We start from the raw sequence: 17,936 nt of genomic DNA on the forward strand, positions 1-17,936 counted from the left end.
CGAAGCAGTTCGTTTAGCTCCATGTTTACCAGCAATGTTGGAGACACTCAAAACTGGCGTGTTATGAACAGCTTTGATGGAAGTTTTTCTGGTTTGAGCAGAGGGCTGAAACCACCAGCCTGCAGTGGCTGCCCACATCAGTCATTCCAGTTGACAGTTGCCTTTCTGCAGGACCATAGCACCACACGACAATTTGGAGAAACAGGGACATCCTGAAGCCTCCAATCCAGCCCATTCATGTCCCCAGCAGGTTCAAATGTGGGTCACGGCTTTACCCTATGAAAGCTGGAAACCCTACAAGGAGGGAGATGACATCACCTCCCGTGGGCCCTACTCTCCAGATGGGGAAAGCTTTCCCTTCACTGCAGCCTCTATCCCTGCTCAGCTCATGCACGAGGCTCAGGGCCTTGCTCCCAGAGCTGCCACAGCCCTATTGGTGCTGCTGCTGGGGCTCTGCCTGCTCAGGACTGCACAATGCTCCTGTCCAGTGGCAGTGGGGATCCCTGTGCTTTCCTCTCACTAGCCCAGGTCACTCTGGTCTCCTCTAGTTGGTAGTCTCCTCAAAATTGACAAGGTGCAGTAGATCATCTCTGGGCAAAGTATAGGGATGTTGAAAAGCATAGGCCCCTGGTGTTCCACAGGATCAGACAGCTGCTCTAGGACACATAGCACGATATCCCCAGACAACTGAGCAAAACTGAGCGACCTACAACTCACCCAGAAAAAACTGTCGCTTTTCCAGCTGTCAGAGGCCTTCCTTCACCTCTTCTATAAAGTATGTGAACACTGGAAGGTGGGAAGTTGTTGCTGAATTTCCTTACAAAAAAAAAAAAAAAGGTAGACATTTCTCTTTTCAATGACCCTTCATAAGTCTGCAAGCAACAGGAATTAGGATCAGAGAAGAATGCGACAGTAAAAATTCTCTAAAGGTCTATTTCCCTGGAAATCCAACTGGAAACAAAACGTTGCTGTAGGGTGTAAGGAATCAGAACACACTGACAGAAGACATTCACTGATTTAGTCACTGATACAAGTGAACTAAAAACACATATAAGTATTAAAGTATGGGATTAAAACTTTTCAATAGTTGAGGCTGAAATCTTACTTATGGACAACAGAGGCCCACGGAGTCACTCTAGTGGAAATCAATGACTCCTTAACAGAAACAGAGAAACTAAATTTGGAGACTTTTAGAAACTTGTCATTTTAAAAGTAGTACAGTCAGACACCAAGTTAGCAACATATGACTGGCTGTCAGTGAGAACCTGTATCTCACCATCTCAGGTATTTTTATTTTAACAAGAAAAAGGTTCCTTCTTTATTTAATGATAAATAATTATGATCCCATCAGATACATTCTATTTAAAAAAAAAAAAGCATACAGCAGAAATTAAAATAAAAAAATTGGCATAAATTTTATTAGAATAGTATTTTTCCTGAGCAAGATTTACAACACAGCATGCAGTATTTAATAACTTACTTCACTATACATTCTGCACTAGTGACAGTTGTGCAATAAAAGTAGCAACCGACAGATTTCCAGCTTTTAGTCATTTCAAAGTGGCAGCATATTCCATAATCAGAGTTCTACTGTTAGTAGTTAGTAGTGTGAAGTTCCCAATGCCTGTGAAGCTGAAGTGATTAAATTCAGCAGCAGACTTGAAGCTATTTAGTCTTCAAACAGAACTTCTGTATTAGAATTTCGAGATGAGTTCATGACATTATTTTTCACAGGCTTAGGCAACACAATCAGCAATCACAATCACAAAAACTTATCAATCAGCCTCTTTTATAATGGATAAACTGGCTGAAAACACAAAGGGAAATTACATTGTTAGTAAGGCAAACAGAATGTCAGTACAAATAACTGAAATCATCACATTTCTGATAAGTTCTTTGGGTGAAATGCTGAGCTCGTATTGCAGGAGTCCAACATATGTGTACAGCACAAAAAGGGCCACGTGCTGTAACCAAGGTAACATAGCACAACTGATTTTTATTCACAGAAAATGGAGCCCGGCTGTGGCTGAATTCTTTTCAAAGCTTTAAGTATTTAGTTGTAAATTCTTCTTTTTCAGGAAACAGAAAGGAACTCTGGGCATACACAAACAAACAAACAAAGAAACAGCTTTTCTTTCAAGAAATGAATGCTGGATATTTCGGGAAAAAATGTAAGTCTGAGTTACCAACTAACTCGTTGCATGAAAGAGACGCTGGACAGCTATCCTGAAAACAGAAACACACTTCTGTTACAGGGAAGGAATGTTACAAACAATCGTAAGCAATAAGGCAACAGCACCTTCTCAAATCATACGTGTAGCTCCTTTGCAGTGAAGACAGAGCTATGCGGTTACACTAAAACACGAAACAAATACATTTCTGCTTTGTCCAAAAACAAATATACCACCACACAGCACAGATTAATCTCTGTTCTCCATATTACACACCAAACTTGCCCAAACTGTAAAAGAATAGGTCTGGTTAATCTGACACTGCAACCTTCACGGTTATTGGAGTTCTATACTTCTTTATTTTCAAGCAAAGCAAAGTTGAATATTTGCTGGCTGAACTAGTAAGATTGGCAAGATTATTGGCCTGAATTCACTTAGTAAAATGCTAATCATGCAAGCTCAAAGCTGTGCTGATCTCTTTATCGGGATTAATAAATATATTAATCGCAGTGTAAAAAGAATTAGCTTTATCTTCCAGAGCGGCTATCACCCTGTTGTTCTTGGGGAAATTAGGGAAAAGCCTAATGCTTTAATCTGAACCTCATTCTAACTGCCAATAGACAAAGCAGCCGCAGCAGTTTAGACACAAAGACTGATAACCGCTGTTGAATGACACAAAGTTTTCTGCTTTGTGCTTTGAACGAGCTCGATTATGCTGGATCACTGAACACTCAACAACCGCAGGATGGCTCAACAGCCTGCGACAGAATATTCTAGTTGGCATTTACATGCAGAAAGCTGCTTAAATAATGACACAATTCCAACGTGCAGGGTGCTACCATTTATGCTGCTAATAGCCAACGCATTGCTCGCAGGAACAGCACTGCCGAGTACATGTAAAACAAACAAACAAACAACAAACCAAAACAACTAAAAGCAGAAAACCAAGCTCCTGGCCTTTAAAAGTCCTAATGAAGGAGTAAGTCGTGTTTTAAATGAAGATAAAGGAAGGCATATTTCAGAATTGTATCATATACAAAAGAATGCTTTAAAAAACTTTTTAAATCTCCTGAACCTCCCAGATTAGAGAGGACGCATCCGTTGGTTTTTTTTTTTTTTTTTTTTTTTTTTTTTTTTTTTTTTTTTGTGGAAACACTAAAAATTCTGGCTCTGTACTGAGCAGGGGAAAACTGACACACCTGAAAGAAATTCGTGGGGAAAGAAAACAACAACGCCTTCCTTTATCCAAAACACATTCAAATTTACCTAGTGAGCCCATACAGCAAAGGAACTCCTGATCATGTTTACTTTTACTGCTGAAAAAGCACACAGAAAAAACGGGTTCATCCAAATCACGCTCACCTAGCTAGGCTGATATTCCCCTTAACAAGACTGCTTCAGACAGACGGCACCGCTACTCTGTTTCTACCCACCCCTCCTAAATCAGGTCAATGATTGTCACAAGCCTCCTGCTCACACCGACAGACTGTTCTCTGTGCCATGCAATATTACACATTAACAGTGGAGAATTTTAAAAGGTCATTAGCATATCACGCTCTTGCACGCTGATGTAGAATGGCCTCCCAAAGATGAAGGAATGCAGACCAGGTTTAATCTTCTCAGCCAAAGCCATTATTATGTTAAGATCGCCCTCTGCTGTTAGGTCGAGATCTATCTTTAAGCTACGAAGAGATTTAAAAGGTTTTTTTCCTTTCTGCCTGCAAGAAAATGAAAAGAAGATTCATACAAAAGAACAAAGTAAGTTTCTCGAAGCCTGCTTTCTATTATTATCTGTTCACTTACGTGTCATCCTCTATGTATTTTATTAAAGTTAAAGCTTTTCTATGAAGGACTAGCAGGAACTGAGCAAGGAATGTACTCCTTAGAGACAAGCCAGGTTTCAGATGAAAGATCTGTTAAAAATTATATGAGAAAATTAGCTAGATGTAGAAATTCAAGAATCACTTTAAGAGTGTAGAATAAAAAGAAGCACTGCATACACATATACCACATCCCTGATTACACTACAGTACGTGCATTAGCCGCAGATTCATGGACACACTGAAGATTCATTCTTACTTTGCTTGTTGTTCAGATGCAAGCAATCAATCTGTTTTACAATTCTATTTGGATGAAGTATTACTTTCACTTTAAAAATGGTCTGAAATGAATCTCAGTCTGGTAGGTGTTATTTTTTTTTCAATAGTGTAAACACTGCTGCGCAGTAATAGAAAATATGCTTTGGTTTTATGCGTAACAAGGAGTTTCAGTATTACACCAATACCACAAATTACACAAAAGAGTTCTTTCTTTCATCACTTGTATTACCAGATCAACATTTCAAGTGGTCAGTTCTTAATGCCTTCTGCAGTATGCAGAAAACCATCACAGTATCAATTGGGATAACTACTGTAATACTTTGAAGAAAGAGCTGCCATAACAGCAAAAGTTAAACTAACACCATGATAAATTGTCACCAGATGTCAAAGCACTGTTCTCTAGTTCTTGTTCTTTCTAGAAAAGCAATTACTACCTGATCCAGGAAGGCTTTTACTAATGTGTCTCGATGCAGGATATCTTGAAAAACATTCCTAATGGAAAAAAAAAAAGGCAAAGAAACACATGATAATGCCATGAAAAGACAATAAATGTCCAACAATTGTGCATAGTAATAACGTTACAATTTACAATCTGGCAGGAATGCAAAGTGCATTAAAAATTTTAGTGAATTATAATCCTGGTATGAAATGTAGCACTTTCAGGAGAAATAAAAACCTAAAACCAGAAAAGCCATCGAGCTTTATCAAATACGCTTAGCTCTGGCATAAATGGGCAATAATATTAACATAAATAAACATTTAAAATGGGCAATAATATTAACATAATGCCATCAGAAACATCACAGAATTTCAGCAACCCTTAATGCAACAGAATGACTGAGAGAACTGATAAATTCCGCAAAACAAATTCAATTCCCAGTTGCTTCTTAGAAGCAAAAAATCCTGTACTGTATCAGAAAGTACCCTTTACTATCTCGTCTCAAATCAAGCAACTTTCTGAAGTGTGGGAGCAGAGTACATACAAATCCGGTGTGAAGCTCTCATCTGTGTGGATAATAGGATCTTGAGACATTTCTTCATCTGAATTAGCTCTCCAAAATGCTGTCAGCTCAGACCTCATATACCGTCGTTGGTTGTAGATGTGTTCATGACAAGGGGGCATCTGCTTCACTGTATTGACATCTACATCTATGTGTGTAGTAGGGTATGGAGCATACATTACTTGACGGAAGGGCAGCACAAAGCTTCCTGTTGCATCCTGTTTTTTGGGGGGAAAAAAGGCTGTTTTTAATTTTTTTTTTAAAGCTGTATTGGAACAAAACAGCATGAAAATATCAAGCCAATCTTTTAAATTCCATCTCTTTACACATATCTTGTTTGAGACAAACAGCAGTTGTAGTCATTAAATTATCCTTAACACTGCACAATTCCCTTAATGTAACAGTGAAAGTAACTCTTGAGGCAACCTGCGTATTACACTGCACTGTCTGCTTCCTGAACTCATTAGCATGACAGTATTATATTTATTTGTCAAGTTTAGACTGTTCTTTAGAGCAAGAAGCATTATTTTTCTATTTACCCTCAATAACTGCTGTAGCTCTTTTAAGATACTTGGAAACTGTAGTACTGACATAGGCCAGTTCTGTTCTGGTTCTGTATCCTTTCTGGGACTCTAGTCCCAAGTAGGCAGCAGACTGTTACTCTCATACCTTGAAGAATAGGAATGATTCTAAACAATACACAGCAAAAGAAATCGTTGGGTCATAAAAAAGACTGGCTAGGAATTGTAACATCAAATAGTCACAGGCATAAGCTCTAGCATCAAGGAGAACTCAAGAGATTACAAATTTCTTCAAACATGAATGTGTGTATAAACTTGCATATATATGTGCACACATGCACTCAAAAATGTTCTTAAACCACGGAGAAATAGAACTTTCCTAAATGTACTTACTTTGAGTAAACCTTGAACAAAAAGCCCTGACTCGTACTTGAAAGAAGACTCACTTCTACAGAGTCTGGAACATTTCCGCTCTGACGGGGTAAGGAACAGGCACAGCGTTCTCACAATCTGCATTGCAAAGAACAGTTTTGAAAAAGAAGAAGATTCCAGCAATTAACTGATCTTCACATGCAATTTCTGACTTAAACCTGTTGATTAGAAAAGACAAAACTTGAGTGACATCACAGAACGGCTGCATGTTTAAATAATTAAGATGCAAAAGATGGAAATCCAACTTCCTGCCAAATGAAGAAGAAAACCTAAACTTTTGGCAACTTTTTTTTAGCCAGCTATAAAGAAGAAATAACTTGTCTTCCAATGCTTCTTCCTATTACAAAAACATGAATTACTGTAATTATTCCCTAGCCTTCTAAGCCACTCATTTTATTTACTCCCCATTGGAATGTCAACTATTGTCTCCAATAAGACACATCCAATTTTATAAGCATCCACACTTATTTCCTCATTAATTTCCTCAAACTCTCCATTAAAAGCAACAAAGACATTTAATTATTTCAAGCTCCTACACTGCAACAGCTGCAAGCAATCATCTCCAAACACAAACACATATTTCTCACATAGTCAAACACGTGTTTTGATGCATGCAAGAAGCATTTTTGTTTGTTTGTATTGCTTTAACAAAAGCTAAGGTTACCATTAAGAAAGCAATTATTTTGGAACACAGCACCATAACAGCATGAGCACGTTACAGATAAAGATCCGTCTAAAAGGCATGAAATTTGCTCTGCAGAGATCATGAGGCTCATATTTTTCCACAGCCTTTTTTTCCCAAAGCAGCCAGCTTATCAATATACGCGTTAATAATCATTCAGATCTTGAAGCCTCCTTGTTAGTTATTATGCTATCCTGGCAATGTGCAAAACCTACATCTCTGAAACCAAGTGTGCTAATAACTGTTAGCTGACTTCACATAAGAAAAGAGTTTTCTTTTCTCTGATTCTCTTGTTGCCCACAGTTATTTTTAATTGACCACCAGCATATTTATTCAATTCAATTCAATTCATGCATTTTATTCAATCAGAGGTGTTTGATGCTGCCAAAGGCACATGAAACACTGCATTACTTCTCCATATTTTTATAAAGCATCATGAGCTGCTTAATTTCAAGTCACAAAACTACTAAAGATGCCGAAAATTTTCAGAATCTTTTAACAAGACATGTTTTCCTGCAGCAAAGAACCCTAGATACTGTAAAATACATAGTATACTATTATATATGTATAATATAATGAATATATACTCAACAGGCTCAATGTTCTTAATTTTCATTTGACATCAAAGTAATGTGAATATCAAAAAAGCACAGATTCCAAAAATTATAGAATAGGTTTCTTTCTCAAAGAGAGTTTTGAATCTCACTGAATGAACTAGAACTCAATTACTGTAGTATTACAATTAAAAGCAAAATCAGACAGAAAAGCTCAATATGCAGAAAGATTTCCTATCAAAAAATAAAGCTACCTGGACGTACTGCTTCTCCACATGTACCCTGACAGTAGCATTGTTATGGTCTTCAAGTATGGAACCATTGATACCACATTGCCCAGAGGCACCTGTGGAAATTGAGAGCTTACCAGGCTACATATCTACAAAGAGCTTTACTCTCACACAGTACTGGTGTACTTATTATTTGCAGTGGTGCCTAATACCTGAAGGCTCATTTTTTATAAAATCCCTTTTCTCACTCACGGTGCGGGGCTATCGTGAGTCAAAGAGTTTTATGAAAGGACTCAGCTATGAACAAAGAGAGGGAATTGATTTTGTGAAGTACGTTCTCTAAGAAAATAACAATTTCTTCACAATTTGCCTCTGAATATCCTAATTGAAAACTGACTTCAGTGGTTTTATTAGAGGAGATGGCTATCGTACAGCCTAATTAAATGCAAGACAAAAGCAAGCCTTTCTGAACAAAACACACATGCACTACAGTAACCTGTAAAGAAGCATGCTAAGAAATATTTCAGTGAACTGTAAACAGAAGAGTTATCTCCTCTAGCAACTGATTTCGATTCATATGAAAGTATCAACTTGGAATAATCAAAAAGCTGTGTACAAAAAACGTACCTGAAGAATTTCACATAAGGAAAACATCTTCCCTTGTTTTTTCCTTCACATACTCAGTAAGCTTAAAGTAAACACCAAGAAACTCTTCATATGTGCATTCTCCATATAGAGAAGAATCAGGTCAGGTTATAATTTCAAGTTGGTTCAAATTAAATATTTGATAACAGACTTACAAGGGAGTTGAGAATAATAACAACATAGGAAAAAGTATGTCTACCAGAAAAATGTAATTATTTTCCTATTCCGGAATGACTGCTTCCAAGAGTGATCTTTTTTCCTACATAGATCATAGTGATACCTACAGATTTCACACTTCTCCATTCAGAGGTACAGCTAATGCTGCTTTATTGTTTCTAAACTTGAAATCTCCTGTGCATCATCCCTACTGATAAATTCTACACATATTTCAGCAAGTTTCTTTTATTGCTACTATCCTCAGCTTTTAGGGCTGGTACTCTCTGATTTCTCTGGAAGGTCTTCTGAGTCAAACCTAATCTACTCTGTACCAGTTAAACTGTACAGATATTTACTAATTAGGATTTAAACAGACAGCAGACGAAGAGTCAACACAAACACAAATATGAAGACAAAAATGCTGGAACTGATAGTAATGGTTTAAGATTCCAGTAAACTCGCTTATTTTAATGTGTGCATGACTATGGACACAACAGCTTTGAAGTTCCACGAAGCACAAGCATTTCTTTCATTATGATGAAGCACATTTCTTCCTCAGAACAAGCAAAATTATGCAGATAATTATTTATTATACAATATCTGCTGACTTTGCTAAACTCAGTGAATCAGCTGCTACGTGTTCAGACTGTACATTTGAGGTAGCAAAGTTATTTTAGAGGTTCAGACTCATTTATTCCTCACTTACGTGCAGCATCAATTAAATTACACTCTCCGGTTCTCTTATAGTTGCCAGAATACAATTGACAAGGGAATTTTTAGGCAGAATTATCAACAGTAAGATAACCAAACAAAACATTCTCTCTTCCTACTGTAAGTATGCTTATAGACAAACCTTGTTACAATAATATGCTAACACTGCTGATAATCAGCATTTAAAATTCATTCATTGGAAAGTATATTACCTTATTAACTTTTTCTGCGCTGCTTCCTACAACTACAGAACAACCACAGGTCTGCAGATGTGAACTAATTGCACTGCAAATAAAAATAAATGTGGGTCAATGAATTCAATCAGACTTTTCAAATAAACCCCTTATCATTTTAACAAGAATAATTAAGAGCTGCTAATCTAACTGCAGGCCTATACTACGGCCCTCACACATGCTGAAATCCAAAAGTTCGGCAGCATCTGTATTTTCACTTTGGTGAATAAAAAGATTGCCGGCCAGAACCACCCAACACCACTTACAGAGCTAACAAAAACTGTTACCATTTAGCTGTGTTACAGAATCCAAAATCTGGACACAGTCAGAAAGCTTTCTCCAATATCTGTTAGTAGATGGACCCTACCTTACTAAGGGAGGCTTTGTGAGGTGATTAACCTGTTGTAATAAACACCTCTAATTTATAAGGACTATAACAGCTACATTTGGACTGTGAAATCCTAGAGGTGGACTTTATGCTGGACCTGACACTACTTGTCATACCAATTTTATTTTAAAGGATTAGACTAAGGCCACGTGATTTCCTCCTTAGGGGTAGAAACAGATGTTTGTTTCATTTTGAGGTTACCATAAAAGCATGACTGTATTTTACAGGTTAGTTTTGTTAATATGACAGTCCACTTAGCCTAATCCAATTTTTATTCAGCAGCACTCTTCCAAAGGAAGAGACCAAGTTGCTCTGAAGTGCAAATTCTTCTAGTTACACATTAAAAACAACTGGGGTGTGGGGGGAGTATAATTCAATAAAAAGTGCTCTACAGGCCATACTATCAATTAAACACAATTCTGTTTTTTGTTGGTTTTTTTTTTTGTTGTTGTTTGTTTGTTTGTTTGTTTGTTTGGGGGGGGGGGGGGGGTGGATTTTATAAAGACATAAGCCTATGATTTACACACTCACAGACTTTAGGTATCAAAGAAGACTTGTATTTCATATGGATTCTGCTATCAAGCAAATGACCCTGTGACAATGGCCAGGCAGCCGCAGCTGTTAGCCCAGAGCCATTCTGTTAAGTAGAAAACAACTTTTATAGCATTTTGTAGACTAAAATCTCAAAAAGTCAAACATCTCATACCAGTTCATATGCCAATACAGATTTGTATACACACATGTAAGTTTAATCCATGTCAGTATGGCATAAAACAAAACAGAAATTCATACTTGAGGAGAAAGCCTTCATGACAGCTATCCCCAATGTCATCATCGTTCAGTACTGTGTCACTGATCTGAAAACCAGAGAAATAAAAACAAAGATTAGAAAAAGATGTACATCTCAGAATTAAGTGATTTTTGATTCTGATAGGAGAGGACTGTTTAGGATCTACTTAAGACTGCCAGAAAAGCAGTTTTAAAAAGGACTTCTGACTTTGGCCAAAGCGTTTTGAAAACAACGAAGCAATTTGATTTTTAAACTTTTTTTCACCAATGATACAGATTCCTCTCAGTGTTTTTTTCCTAAAGCCTTGTCCAGAATATTCTAACCTAGCCTATGTGACAAGATTTCTACTTCTTCCACATGAACACTAAACCACACTGAAACAGATACCAACATTAAAAGGTGAATACCTCTCCATTCATTTTGTTTTGAATCAAACAGCCTTTCCACACCACTCTTCCTTAGCAAGCATGTCAATCCACGTAGCCCATAGCTCTGACTATTAAAAATGCTGCAAGTACTATTCACCAAACTGAAACTGTTATGCCATTCCCTAGACCACTTGGGATAACTCGAAGGGTACAGAAATTTATGACATGTTTATTTTTCCTCCAAGGAGAGTACCAAATTGTATTGGCGAAGTCATTTTCTAATTCAGAATGCAAAGAAAACAGGGACTTACATCTATTTCTTCCGGAACACTGTGTGATTTCATAGATGAAAGGAGCTCCATCACAGGAATAACTTCTCCTGTTAGCATTGGAATGATGCTCTGGCCCTGTGCAGTAAATAAAACACTTGAAGTGCATTATAAGAAGTTACTAACAACCTAAACATGCAAAACGTATTTAATTTCCTATTGCGTGAAAGTGTAGTTATCAGTGTCAACTGATCCACAGACTTCTTTGGCATTGCTCATCACCAATTGTGAACTGGAAACATGCATTTCACTTTTTAACATCATGTCTGAAATACACTTCTAAGATGTTTTGCTGGTCAGTTTGTTTGGCCTACACAGGGTGTCTTTGGAATAAGATAATCTGAGCATTCCACACCACATGCAATTACTGTTAAACATTATAGATCCAAAGTCTTACAGTAAAAATGGAAGGAAAACAAAACCAGGCTATTGGTTATTAACATACAAAATCATGTCATCTTTCACAAGAAGCTGAAGCCACAATTCCACATTTAGTTTCAGAAACAAAATATTATACACTAATCCTACTACAGCATTCCAACAGGACATATCGTGTACATCTCTGTCACTTGAAAAGGTAACAACCTTTACATGAGGAGAGCGTATACCTATGGAAGCTACTACCTTTACAAAGCCTCAAGTTCAAGTAAAAGACTTCCCCCTTCTGAAACATAACATTCTTCATAGATTTCCACTTCACCCACAAAGTGATGAAAATGTATATTCCTTCATTTTTTCATAGCTTCCATCATCCTGTCTTCAGAAAGGACGTCTTTTGTGCTTGTCAAGTTACCAGTCAGTCCAAAGTATCTTCTTGGATCTCAAAAATAAAAGGCAGCACCGCCAACTTCTACTGTCACCAGATCCAGTCAAACAGTTTTGTGGTGATGTGCCATATGCATCTACCAGACACTCTTACCTGATCCTCCATTCTCTCCGTGCCTTCCAAGACAATCTTCTGGAAATGCTCTTGCCTCTCCTGAGCAAGAGAAGCAGTTAAAAATATAAATGCTCTGGTACTTGGTTATATACGTATGCACACAACAGTCATATGGCACAATTTCTTGCCTGTGGAGTCATGCTTTCGATGTTAAGTCTTTTTCTTTTACAGAGCTGACATTAGTAGGAAGTGGCTTCATTTTAAACAGATCAATGTTCTCTGCTCCAACCCCCACCAAACCTCTCGCATGCTTGGGCAGGAGCAGCAGATAACGGAGTGTGTGATGACAATGATAAACATTTTCTTCATTAAAGATCAAGAAAATGCCAAATGATCAGAATATGGTGCGGAACTCCATGAATTTCTATGGGTCAGATGGGTCAGGTACAGACTGATGGCTCCTGATACAGCTAAAAAAAAAAAAAAAAGATTTCCAAAACAAGGAAAATTATGTTTGGGGAAGGCAGGAATACCAAGATTTTTTTTCCACATCTTGAGACACTGTCTTCAAAACATTGTCTTATAACCAACTACAGGAGACACAAAGCCTCAAACTACACAAAATACACTGTACAAAAGACAGGACAAAGTTCTCAAAAGAGACTCATCAGCAGCTGAGCCTCAATCACTGGCACAACCAATTCCGCATGCAGAAAGAAAAAAGAAAGTATCTTTTACTATACGCTGAGACATTATTGCCTTTTTAGTGGTTACTTTTAGTCTCCTGGGACTGATCTGCTTGGAGTCGATCAAACTCAGGCAGGAAAAGAAGCCCAACGATTTTCAAACAGGTGAATAGGTGACAAGCTGCAGCAAATTACCCTAAAACAGTTGTAAAACCTGCCTGACCATCTGAAAGAAGCTTCAGTGAAAAGTAATACTGGAACTAAGCAGATTCCTTTGGGGCACGGTGACATTCACTTTGACTTCAGAGTTGGTGAACTATGGCATATTCCTTAATGGCGACACTTTGCTTCAAAAAAGTCAGTCTTCATGGAAAGCAGGCTGAACAAATATTAGCCACTTCTTTCTAGAAATGCAACTGCTATAAGCCTTAGATAAACCTCCAGAACAAAATTCAGACAAATGTAAGTTTTCTCTTCCCATAAAGAAAACTTGCTTGAAGTTGCTTGTCTTTGCCAGAATGAATGCTGTTCCATGTCTTCTCTGGTCTTTGAGGTCAGGTTTCTTCTCCTCTACAGATCTGTCTGGAACTGTTGAGTGTCTCTACAGAGAGCTCATGAGAACTGAAAATCACTGCATCTACTAGAAATGCCAGAGCAGATACACAGCACCTTTCAGATACCTCCATTTTAATAGCCGTATTTGCTGAACTACCTCAAAACAAGGAATCACAGTAATTAGGCCTGTTTTTATTCCATACTGTAATTCTACAATGCATGCTTAATTACATGCCTGCTATTTTCATCTTCTAGTTAGAGCTGCATGTGCAGATATATGCAGGCTTACTTTTCTTCTCTTCAAAATAAAATAAAATAAGACACTAAAGTGCCTTTTTTGGAATATTTTGCTTTCTTTCCTTGACCTAACTGGCTAGCTACTTCATGGTCACCTGAAAAAGAATAACAAACAACAGGACTAATTTCAGAGGAAACCAGTAGAAAACATTTTGTCATTCCCAAAGCCACCTGAGGCCATTCCTAGTGTGGGAATAGATTGATATGGATCAATGTCCAAAAAGGGGGAAGATATGTAGCAGTTAAGAAGGACTGACAGCTCTTATCTGACCACTCACATTACAAGTCAGTGGGGAAGACACTAAATGACAAGAGGAGGAATAGGAGGAATGTAATCGAAAACAGAAGATAGTAATTTTGATATAAGCTAAAGTTCAACAAAACAAAATAGCTTTTAGGAATGAAATATGTGTGTTTCTAGTCTACTGAAAATGAAGGCTTACATCCTATTCTTCCTCTGAAAAATAAACCTCGTTATCAAGGGTAGATGTGAAGGAAGACACTGCCAGCCACCATCAGGCAATACAGCAAGAAGCAATGGAAGTCGTTAGTGTAGCAGAAAGAAAATGGCAATGCAGAATTTAACGTCAGCTTCTTATTTTTGGACTCTAAATTAGTTCAGATTAGAGAACTTAAGAAGGAAGTTTAAAATATGTTTATTAGAGGCCTCAAAACAGAACAGGAACAAACATCAGACAACTAGACATCACCACACACATTACAACTGACATGCAACAAACTGCTCTAAGACAACTTGTACTCCATGAAGACAACAGAGATCCTTTTTTTATTTTAGTTTTTATTATTAGAATGTTATTTATTTTTAACAAAAAATACATAACAATTTTCTCTTAATGACCATTATGCACCCAAAGGTAAGAGCTGCAACTCTTAAAAGAAAGAATATTTTAATTTTTCCTTTTTCAGATTCCAAAAGTAGTAATAATTAATTATTAGTAGTGTTATAAAGTAATAATAATATTAGTTTTGCATAATTTAACACCTGCTGAACTCCTTGATGATACCCTTCTAGAGAAACAGAACTGAATACACATAAATGACATTAATTCCATCAGTTCTCTTCATTAAATTCAAAAATGAAAAAAACTGATTTGAAATAGTAAATTTATAATACTGTCTGGTTTAAACACAAGAGTTAACACAGTTAAAAGCAATTATTTAAATCAAATTCAGAGAGATGACAGATTGCACAAGACAGCCAATTTAACATAGTAGCCTGGTACATGCTTAAATAATACTATGTGGCTATAAAGGACAAATCACCAAGATAAAAATTCTAACCTCAAATTTGGTGCCATACGGATAACATTTTACTTTCAAAATTCTGTATTTATACAGAAGTCAACATTCTCTGAATTTTTGTGCATGGATTGCCACATAACAGGTGTCACAAAACAGCTTTGCTCAAGACAACTAGGACAACTGCTTTTAGTAATGAACAATAAACCTACCTTATGCATCCATATTCTTCCTTTCCTTATAATATGTGTTAATCTATCCACACATACTCTGTGAAGAGGCAGGTAGAAGGAAAGTTCACTTTGTGGAAGTATAATCGATAGTCCGTATGTGCTTCTGTCTCCATTCCAGTTTCCATCAAAGATTAATGACACAATAATTACCCTTTTTTCTGCCAAGACAAAGAACTTCACATCTATTGCACCACTTTCCGCATTCCGAAGTATTTCTCCATTCAGGGTGTGGTTAGCAAGAAAAGTTATTTCACCGTCACTGAGAAGTACCTGATCTGTCTTTGGGGCCCAGATGTGCCGTACTCGGGGGCCAAGGATATTGTCCCAGTAAGCAAAAGTGGCAGCTAATAAAGGTGACTCGCCATTCATAGAGATCTCTGTTTTAGCAACTGCAGGAGATGGTGGTGGACACAAAGCTGACATGGCTGCTTCTTCTCTTGCAAGGCAGCTCACATCACCTAGAATAGAAAGTTTTCTGGGGAAAAAGAAAGGGACAGTGATCATCATTATAACATTTTGGTTTGTTTCCAAATAAAGCTTTAAAAGACAGCTCTGGCTTCTTCACCTAAGATTCTATCATAGGTTTTTTTCAAGAAGGAAGTTTCATATGCGTACCTTCCTTATAACACTGCGTCAAAGAGACCTCAAGTAGCCTTTACTCACAGCACAAGCCTGATGACTAATATTCAATTGCCGTAAGAAACCTGACAGACGGCAAGCACACAAAAAGGGGCCATCCCGGCGGCCGGAGTACAAGGCGAACCCTCAATCAGCAGCAGAACGCAGCGATGGGAAGCGCTTCGAGTCCCTTGGACACAAAGCCCAAGGCACACACCCCAGCAGCTCCCAACGGCACCAAGTCGGGCGCTGCGTGACACCACAGAGTTCCACCTTTCTCGCAAGTCACAGCGACATACGCAGAACGCAAATTAGCACGAGTGGCTCTAAAAGCCAAAACGCGCTCATGGGGGCACGAAGGCCCACGGGCAGAGCCGGGCTCTGCACACAGCTGCCGCCCCGCCTTCCCACAGCCAGGCGCCGCAGAGGCCGGTCCTCCGGCCCCTTCCCAACAGCAACGCGCTGCGGGCCGCACCGCCCGACTGCACATCGATCAGCGTTATTTTTCACTTCCGAAAGGTCCCAAACCCTGTGTGGGCGGGCTCCCAAGTCCGGTCCTCCACCTGCCCTCCCTCCGCGAGCGGGAAGCCACGGCGACCGGCGGCCGCCACCGCCTCACCTGCGCGCCCACCGCCCGGCCTCACCGCGCCGCGCATGCGCCCTGAGTCACCCGCGCAGCTTCAGCCACAGCGCTGCGCATGCGCGGCACCGCCCCCCGCTGTGTAGGCGCCGCGGGACTGAGCGCCAAGATGTGGGCGTGCTGATTTCGGTCGCCCCGCGGTTCTCATTTGGCTGCTGTGTGAGGTACCCCTTCACAGAGGAAGTTTTTAATAAATTAGTATCTTAACAGGCTATGTGTGCAAAACAGTGAACGTGCAATGTTTTGGGCTTCTCTTTTTTTTTTGTAGAGAACAGCAAGTGCCTGAATGTTATTTCCACAGCGATGTTATTTCCACAGCGTATCAGGAAGAAAGTCGCTGCAGATGTTTGGTTTCTAGAGCTATCTGTTCATAGACAGCCTAAGGAGGAGCAAAACACGTTCCTGTCTCTGCTTCTTGAAGATTGTAGAGTCACAGAATGGTCTCGGTTGAAAAGGAGCACAATGATCATGCAGTTCCAAACCCCTACTCTGTGCAGGGTTGCCAGCCAGCAGCCCAGGCTGCCCAGAGCTGCATCCAGCCTGGTCTTGAATGCCTCCAGGGATGGGGCATCCACAGCCTCCTTGGGCAACCTGTTCCAGTGCCTCACCATCCTCTGTGTGAAAAACTTCCCCTAATATCTAACGTAAACCTCCCCTGTCTCAGTTTAAAGCCATTCTCCCTTATCCTATCACTGTCTACCCTTGTAAATAGCCATTCCTTCACCTCTGCTGTCTTTGGAGAGCCCAAGTCAGGCAGGGCGGAGCAGCCTGAAATTGTCATTTCTGAATCGCAACCTCTCAACCACAAAAATCACCCTTCTCAAAAGGCTGGTCATTTTAGGCATGTTAGGTTTACATTTGTGTGAAAGCAGTTTCTTCCCATGCCATGCAAAGAAGAAATGCATATCAACCTCTCCAGCTCATGTAGTTGTTGGCTATAAGCTCTATGGTATGCACTGGTACTGAGTATGGCATGTAGTGGTGCAGGAAGCATGGGCTTCAGGGTAAGTTTTGTCTCTAAAATGTCATGGAGCCTTGCATCAGACGTGTTGTTACTGCATCAGTTTCCCATTAGAAGATGTTTTAAGGATACTAGGTATTAAACCAAGTCATTGTATTTTGTGCCAAGAAACACCAGCACAAAGTAAAAATTCTTTATTTTCTTTTGAGGTAATAGATGTATCTCTAGCTGCCTGAATGCTGCTAATGGCAGTCTGTATGTCTGCCAGATGTAGCTATATTGACCTTTTTTTCTTTTACTTCAGTTTTTAATATTTTATCCAGTCAGAGAGTAACATCCCATTATATTGTGAAATGAGGAGACTAATAATAATTCTGCAAGTGCGTTTTGTGGACACATCAGAGAAGTGGTGACAGGCTGCAGTGTAAGAGCAATTTTTTCCCCAGATATCTGGCTGCAAAACCTAATGCTATGTATCTGTAAATAAGTTAATTAG

General features: G+C 38.9%; 1 protein-coding gene across 6 annotated transcripts; it reads right to left on the reverse strand.

Annotated features, from left to right (window-relative positions):
* Positions 1-1,390: 1,390 nt before the first annotated feature.
* Positions 1,391-16,552, reverse strand: C9orf72 (C9orf72-SMCR8 complex subunit). 6 transcript variants are annotated; one of them, XM_052700886.1, is made up of 11 exons: positions 16,459-16,552; positions 15,201-15,696; positions 12,230-12,289; positions 11,293-11,388; positions 10,616-10,680; positions 9,415-9,487; positions 6,186-6,302; positions 5,254-5,489; positions 4,705-4,762; positions 3,975-4,084; positions 1,391-3,889 (listed from the first exon to the last, which is right to left on the reverse strand). In XM_052700886.1, exons 2-11 carry the CDS (start codon positions 15,642-15,644, stop codon positions 3,703-3,705), a joined length of 1,446 nt encoding a protein of 481 aa, XP_052556846.1. In that variant the 5' UTR covers positions 15,645-15,696; positions 16,459-16,552; the 3' UTR covers positions 1,391-3,702. The 6 variants fall into 6 exon arrangements, with proteins under 6 accessions (XP_052556846.1, XP_052556843.1, XP_052556847.1 ...); XM_052700883.1 differs by having other exon boundaries at positions 16,484-16,501; XM_052700887.1 differs by lacking the exon at positions 16,459-16,552 and adding an exon at positions 15,837-16,445.
* Between the last annotated feature and the right edge of the window lie 1,384 nt (positions 16,553-17,936).

The sequence above is a fragment of the Tympanuchus pallidicinctus genome, unplaced genomic scaffold, assembly GCF_026119805.1.
Source record: "Tympanuchus pallidicinctus isolate F22 unplaced genomic scaffold, pur_lepc_1.0 scaffold4, whole genome shotgun sequence".
NCBI lineage: Eukaryota > Metazoa > Chordata > Aves > Galliformes > Phasianidae > Tympanuchus > Tympanuchus pallidicinctus.